Here is a 7,804-nt window from a genome sequence, read left to right as displayed (position 1 = left end):
AATTGAGCAAGTCAAATTTGGTTCATTTTATAGTGGAAACAAACAAACTAAACTCTTACAAAGGGAGTCTTTTTGGATTCATAAATTGACATCTAACACACCTAAAGGTCTAAATGAACGTCTAGATTTAAGTTCGTTCTTGTAAGGCTGCTGAAATGTAATCATTATACTACATTACACATAAGGGTAAAGATGTGATTAATCAATGTTAGTTGATTAATATGGGTTTGGAGGACAGGATGATAACTTAAGGTGAATTGATGTTATTGTTAATTTTTGCTGGAAATGTAAGGACAGTATGTCTTAATAGGTTGATATTTATTACAAATGCCATTGGATGTATATGAATAGTATTGTGACATAGTACATTCAGCCAAGTTTTCAGGCTTACTTTGTGGGACTTGTAGGACTACATAACTTAATGGATATACCTTTAAGAGAATTTATGCTCTAAATAATCACCTGTAGCCTATTGTAGAGGCAGAGTATATTACTACATACACTCTCTGTAAATTCTTACTGAGCAATCTTCTTATCAGTCAAGCCAAATTGTTTGGAGACGTGGGTAAGCTAAAATACTGTTATCTTAATATTGTATACTATTATCTATCTGATTGTCTCTGTTAATTGCTGTACTAATTTCTGTTAACTTTGTATGTCTAGAAACATGATATAACTGACAATGTTAGTCCGGCTTAGAATGATTCAAGTTTGCTGATGAAGACCAACTAAAGGTCGAAACGGCCTCAAAGCACTCCGGTGGTAGCCGTCCTGATAAAAACAATTTTCACCATTAAAAGGTAGAATCAAGGAAGGACTCTGCTACCTGTGAAGACCACGTGCCACATTTTCATGCCTCTTGGCTGCAAGCACCAATGATGATTTTTTCTGTTGATTGATGGGACTGGGTTGCTGCAGCTTCATTATATGGACTTGGATTATTAGAGACAATTACAAAGTTACAGTACAGTGTCACATATGCATATATGGTTGTTCTTATGTGTGTTATGAAGTGACATTATTATCAATACAATTGTATATGTTTTAGTAAATGAGACACGTCTCTGTTATAATTATTTAATCATCCACATCAATTACTAGTGTTCCCCTTATTTTTTTGGACTATTACAGTGTAAGCTTGCTGTTTTTTGGTTTGTGTTCATTTTAAAACTGTCACCTTTTGGGGATAAGCCCCCTACCTTCAAAAGATAACTGATAGCATGAGGAACCTCCAACAGTGCTGGACTTGCCAAAAGCAGATGCCTCCCACCCCTTCCAAAATGCCCTGAAGCTCCAAAGTGATGCCTGGTTCTGATATCCAGTGGGACATGGGGCACTGGGACTGGCATGGGTACCTGGGATAAAACCTAGCCTCTACGTCCCTCACTGCAGTTGTCCACCCCAGCATGACACTCTCCACAAAGTTCATTGTGGCAACTGGCCAAGCAGCTCACCTGGTTCTGAGTCTGAGTTTCCTGCAGAAGGTTCACAGAAACTTGATGGCATGAAGACATTGTTTTTTGTCACTGGGCCCAAGCAATAAAAGCAAGGAAAGAAAGAGAGAGAGTTAACACACACAGAATGGACACGTTGGACAAGGGAACTGACTTTCACTTACTTCCCAGTTCTTCAAGTTGCAAGAATTGCAAGCAGCAGCATCCTTGCAAGTTCCCTTGACAACAATGAATGCTGCTGTTATTAAGAGTTATCAGTTGATAGTCTGGGAAAGGTGCAGCCTGCAAATCTGCACTCTCCCCAAGGATCCCTGTGCCCCCACCACCACCTCAACACCCAACAGCATCCCGTGAAACCTGTGGGGGGAGGGGTTGCCTCTGTGGTGCCACTGGCCATTTTGCCCCAGAATCAAATGAATGGTAGCACCCACTGGTGCAGCCCCTCTAATCTATGGTAGCTGCCTGCTCCTGGTATACACAAAAAGGAGGAGACATTCCTCACCTGCAAGGAGCTTACAATATAAAGCAAACAGGAATATAAGGGGGTGAGAGAGATTAATGGGGCTAGGGAAGTTATACACAGTGTTTTCCCTACCACCTCCACCTTAGCTATCTCATACGTATCTCTAAATCTCGAGTGATAGAAAGTTCCACAAGACACACAATGAGGGGAATGGAGAAAAGACTCCATTGCCCCAAGAGATCAGATTTTACCTGGCTGTGAAGGAGGGAACTGGGTGAGTGAGGAAGTCCTCTCACGCTTTACTGGAGGGCAATAACCCCCGTCTTCTCGGTCAGACTCTGCAAGCAAAAGGTGCAAAGGGGAGAGAGTCAAAAGCAACCACAAGCAGGCCAAGTAACTGTGCAAAAGGTTTGCCCTCCCTCTCAGGATGGTAGCTTGGTTGGGAGATGGACCCTTGCCTCTCAACTTTTGGATTGTTTGGACATTTGGGTCTTTAGATCTCAGAATCCCTGAAAACTGGTAGCTGATGGAATTGGATGCCATCCGGAGAGATAAAGCTGAGAACTGCCAGGTGACAACTTGAAAGACAGTAAATGAAACATACTCCTCTTTAAGGGAGGGGTTTTGTCAGCACCTCTCTGCCCATGGGATCCCCATCTCACATCCCCAAGGGATTCAGGTGCAAAAGCTACAACAGCCCCCCATGTGTAAATTTGCCAGGCAAATGACACATGTTTTTAGTGCAGTGATTAAAACAAAAATAAAGGAGTGCATGTTTTATGTTTGGCCATCCATTCCCCCCCCTTTGGTTTTTATACTTCACTTCTTGCTTGATCTGTTTAGAAAGAAAGAAAGACAGACAGACAGAAAGAAAGAAAGAAAGACACTTTAAAATCACCATGCTAACACCTGTAATGTCTGTTCCTCACCTTAGTGGCAGACCTTGGACCACTTCTAGACCTCCACTCCCAGAAAATCCCCCAGCCAGTGCGGTGCCCAGCTCAGCTGGAGGATTATGGGAGCTATAATCCAAAAAAGTAACTTTTCTGAGCATTGAGATGTATGGTGCCACTCATTAGGTCTTCCAAAGGCAATGGCCATGATGGTTAAAGAAAACCTCTCTGTTTCTCTGCCTACTTCACAGATCATATCTCTTAAATTTGTTTCCTTCTCACAATAATTGGACAGCTGTTCAGAAAAAGAACTCAGTGGAACTGCACTTCAACGGCCACAGCATTTTCCTCATGCTTTTCAGCTGGCATGAGACCCAGGCAACTGATACTGCATAGAGATCATGCCTTCCTTCCAGGAATTTTAAGTTATACATTGGGTGTGGGCAAATCTTCTTCAGGTTGCTAAGTAGCTGCTTGAATTAATGTAGGGAATACAGTAAATACATGTACAGATGCAAACCCGCAGCCCTAGGGCTGAGCACAACCATTCCCATCCTGCATGTGCCCAGGAAGTCAGCCAGCAAAGCCACTGCTAGCCCCAAGAGCAACAGAACTGTTATTCAGGATGTCTTAGGCCTCTCTAGATCATGCATGCTCCCTCACCTTCCCCATCTTCTGGACTTGACCCATCTGCCAACCGCTGTAAAAACAAAACAAAACATATATTGAAGATTTAGACTGTATCAGAAAAGAAGAACAATAGGTCACAGGTTCTCTGGAGGTGTCAGTGAGTGTCTCAGAACTGTGCATGCTGAATGCAGCCGAGAGGAAATCCTACAGATCAAAAATGACAAAACGCTTGGGGGGGGGGGGGGTTCAGCCGTAGGATCACTTCGTAGATAATGGTTGTACCACAGTGCAGAAAAGGAATGGAGGGGGAAAAGCCAAACAAAATAAGGAATGTCTTCGTGTGCGTAACGTTTAATTAATAAGTTAGTTAAACTGATCAATTAGGATATTGACTGACAGACTAAAAAGGAGCCTCATTTTTTTTTTAAAAAAAAGACCTCTTTGAAACTAAAAATTTCAAAAAACTGTACTCATCATAGAAAAGGCATTCTGACATATATGGGAGAATATAGGCTCCTTCAAAGATGTGTCTTTTCACTAGCATTTTCATAATTATATTCAATACACAGACTTAACATATTCCTATATACATCCTTCCTAAAAATTGGGGTACTTGGAGGCGTTTTTTTTTTTAGGTTGCATGCTACACTTTGCTTACCCCTGTCCTACAGCAATCACCAAAAGTAGGAGGCTGTGTTGATTCAGGTACACATGTTTTCATCCCACCATGCAAAACCAAGCCACCTCAAAATACCTTGAATTACTACAGTGGGACAACTCACAGCAATACATGGGTTCCTGAAACATCCATTTCCCCTCCAGCCATTCTACAGTTTGTAGCTAAACTCAGAGACCTCTCAATGCCATCTTGGGTTGTCACTGTGCACTGCTGTCATGTGCCTTCAAGTAAAGTCTGATTTATGGCAACCCTACCACAGGGTTTTCTTGCTAAAATTTATTAAAGGTTTTCCATAGTCTTTCTCATAGCTGGAGAGTGTGCCTTGCCCAAGGTCCCCCATGGCTAAACTGGGATTCTCACCCTGGTTCCCTGGAGACCTAGTCCAACACTCAGACTATAACACCACATTCTTAATCACCAAGTTCTATAGTTTTCAGCCTGTGAACTTCATGTCCACTACACCAATGTCCTCATCCCATTCCAAGGAAGAGGTACCATGACAACCCACTGATCTCTAAGGGGGCATCCTGCATAGCCTCCCCCTCTTCTGAAATTCTTACAGGGTGAAGAAGGATGGTATGGCAATTGCCCCAAATAATACAGCGGGCCCTTGCCTTACACAGAGGATGCGTTCCGGACGTACACACACACACCCCGCATAATGCCAGAAGTGTGTATGCTTGAGCCCCATTGGATATAATGGGGTTTGTGCCGTGGCTGTGCGCATGCACCACGGGCACGCACACCATTATCCCATTTGCCACTCAGCTTCAGTATAAGCTGAAAGACGTCTATAGCAAGCCCGGGTATGGCACGGACTCACTGTATAAGGATTTGACGAAATCCATATGGAAACCCTTTGCACATATGCTCTTTATGCAGGCCCCAATACATTGCATTTGGTTTCTAACCCCATGTTTTGTGGGATATGAACCATATTAAAACCACTCTACCTCTGTCCACAGAAAGGGCCAGCTTCTGTTTGACATCCATAGCCTCTATGGTATTTTCAGAGGCCTTGTCTCTTGCTCTCGGTGGTTCAGAGATTGTTCTAGGGCTCAAGGCAAACACATCCCTGCCATGCCATGTAACACAAGTATGGTTTGCCATGATGGGGAACTAGAAAGTGAGCTGGCCAGGCTAGGTGCTTCTGCCCAGAAGGTGGCTGGGAGAACCTCACACACATTTCCACTCAGAAGCTCTGGGTTCCTTTCCAAACACTGATGTTGGCCAAGAGAACTTCCCTGCCTAAGGCTCCCTCAAAGGTTCCTCTCAAAACAACAGTTCCCCATCCTGCTTCTACAGCACCATGTTTAAAGGCTGGGACACAGTCACAGTAGAAGAAAGCTTCCACAGTAAAAAAGATTTAAAAAAAAAGGGGGGGTGTAGTGGGGCATCTTTAACTGAGGATGCTGGACAAAGAGGTCAAACAGAATCTCCTGCACGGTCTGCTCATTTCCCCGTGCTTGCCTGTTCTTTGAGACACACATCAGAGATGCAAACCAAGGGTGGGGGGGGGGGGGCCCTCAGATTTGGAATGTGCCCAATAAAAAGGCTCATCTGGCACTGTCCTCAAAAGCTTTCCTTCCTCTTGGAAGGATTTTTAAAAAAGTTTTGTCCACCTATTTCACCTCGATGCACTCCTGTATACAGATTATTGTAATGCTTTAGATGCTAAGTAGTACTATATCAGTATCTTAAGGATGAGGTATAAATGCTAACACCTTCCAGATGCTCCCAAAGACTCAGCTACCCAGGATGGGTTTTGTTGTTCAGAGCTAACTTGGCAAAAAGAGAAAAAATCGTGCCCAGCAGGGCTCACCTTCCTTGGAGATCCTCAAACAGAGGTTGGATGTTAATAACTCAGGAGTATTTGAGTTTTGGATTCCTGCACTGCTGAGCGTCTTTGAACTCAGTGCATCTACAAACTGTACTACTTTTGAAGGAAGGTGTGTGTGTTTGGGGGAGTGCTGCTTTTCCAGGAAGAGACGCTCTAAATCTAAGTAATTCAGTGTTGGCCAGCTTTTTCTCCTTCCAGCAGTTGCTTCCTTTCTCTTTCCTGGGGCTAAGGGACTCAGGGGAAGTATCCTCTTTCCACCAACTCCAGGGTCTGTGCAGAAGCTCTGTTTGGGACACAGACTGCTTTGGTCCAAGCAACCTCTTCAGAAAGGGCTGGAAAAGATTCCAGCTCGAAACCTTGTGCCCAGGGCAAGGGCAAGGTGTTGGGCATCTCCAGTCCTTGTTCCACATGATATCATGGTCTGGTATTTCCCCAGATTTTATAAGGATTCCAGGCACACAGTCCTAAAAAGGTAAAAGGACTCTCCCAAGCCTCTGCCACTGTCAGGAATAGCTTTCAGCTCAAATATATGCTGATATTTTGGGCTCACCCCATGTCCACCACTGGAACGTGGCCCTCAAAAACCCCTCTGACACCCAAGGTGGTCCTCAGGGTGTGAAAGGGATCCCCTATGCTTTGTGGAGAGCCAATAATTTGCAAGATGGGCCCACTTTCTGCTATAGGTTTGTTCCAACCATCACAGAAGTACCATTTGAAGCAAGAAACAAAGAAGCTAGGAAGGCTACTAATGCTGCAAACCACTTAAGCAACAGCCATCCCTTTTTTAGAGGGTAGGAAAGATATACTAGAAAAAGAGGGGAAGAAAAATAAGAAGAACATAAGGAGCCGAGAGCTTCACCAGAAATCCTTGGTAGGTTCTGACTTACCCCAGCTAGTTCTGGTTGCACCGGAGCAATACGGGAAGCAGGGAGGACAGGGCCCTCAAAGTTGCACTTCCCTGGTGATTTGGGGTGACCCACCATAGCCTGGTGAGGAGATGCTGCTTCTCCCTGGGGGTCCTCGCCTGAATCCGACACTCCTTTTTGCTCTGCGAGGGACTGGGAGCAAAGGAGAAGAAGAGCCCTTCAGTGCCCGGTAGCAAAAGGGAGGGAGCAGGGTTATGTCAGGCAGGAATGGAGTGCAGGAAGGGGGTGCTTGCTTTCCTAACCCTCAAGGCCAGTGTCTCTGCCACCATTCCAGCTGGCTGGCACTCACAGGAGCATACGAGTTTTAACTGCCATCCACCTGACTCGCTGCTATTTTGGCCAAATTCCTGACTGCTTCTCAAGGGCTATGGAGCACGACCACTGCAATGCCCCCAAAGTCAGATTGGCTGTCCAGCCATGTTGCAAAGAAGCAGGAAGTCTCAGAAAGGGACACCGAGTCCTTGCTGATATCTAAAAACAGGCCCTTTAAAAGCCAGGCACTTTTGAAGAACTAAAGCTCTTCATTCAAGCTTCAGAGAAATTCACAGTGTGGCCAAAAGGGCTATCTCTTTGAAATGTGCGATTCATTTCTGAAAAACATCAAAAGAGCCCCAAAGAAGCTGGATCTGACCAGCATAGACCTCTCTATCCCAGTCTTCTTCTCCCAAATGTGGCTACCCTGCACCCATAATAAGCAGGACACAAATGCAATGATACCCTCTGTCTCCCATTGACCTCCAGTGGTGGACGGGAAACACAGACACTGATTATCAGCTACTAGCAGCCTTATGAGAGCCAGTGTGGTCTAGTGGTTGGATTATTATTCTGGAGAGCAGGCTCCAAATCCCTTCTCAGCCATGGAAACCCACTGGGTGACCCTAGGCAAATTATACTCTCTCAGCCACAGAGGAAGGCAATG

The 7,804-nt window shown here is 44.8% G+C and overlaps 1 protein-coding gene across 1 annotated transcript; it reads right to left on the bottom strand.

Annotated features, from left to right (window-relative positions):
* Positions 1–151: 151 nt before the first annotated feature.
* On the bottom strand, positions 152–7,790 carry LOC121917761 (ran-binding protein 3-like). The gene is made up of 4 exons (XM_042443883.1): positions 6,847–7,790; positions 3,474–3,510; positions 2,169–2,255; positions 152–1,526 (listed from the first exon to the last, which is right to left on the bottom strand). The coding sequence occupies exons 1-4, from the start codon at positions 6,940–6,942 to the stop codon at positions 1,426–1,428; spliced, it is 321 nt and encodes a 106-aa protein (XP_042299817.1). The 5' UTR covers positions 6,943–7,790; the 3' UTR covers positions 152–1,425.
* Positions 7,791–7,804: the final 14 nt, after the last annotated feature.

The sequence above is a fragment of the Sceloporus undulatus genome, unplaced genomic scaffold (genome assembly GCF_019175285.1).
Source record: "Sceloporus undulatus isolate JIND9_A2432 ecotype Alabama unplaced genomic scaffold, SceUnd_v1.1 scaffold_592, whole genome shotgun sequence".
NCBI classification, from domain to species: domain Eukaryota; kingdom Metazoa; phylum Chordata; class Lepidosauria; order Squamata; family Phrynosomatidae; genus Sceloporus; species Sceloporus undulatus.
Note: the sequence above shows the minus strand (reverse complement) of the source record. Positions and strands in the feature narration are given on the sequence as shown.

Excerpts from the sequence above, each read along its gene's own strand:
- LOC121917761 (XM_042443883.1), bottom strand. The coding sequence starts at position 6,942 with ATGGTGGGTCACCCCAAATCACCAGGGAAGTGCAACTTTGAGGGCCCT. Across the intron at positions 3,511-6,846 it reads TGCAACCAGAACTAGCTGGG|CGGTTGGCAGATGGGTCAAG; the intron begins GTAAGTCAGAAC and ends TTGTTTTTACAG. Across the intron at positions 1,527-2,168 it reads GTTCCCTCCTTCACAGCCAG|TGACAAAAAACAATGTCTTC; the intron begins GTAAAATCTGAT and ends GCTTGGGCCCAG.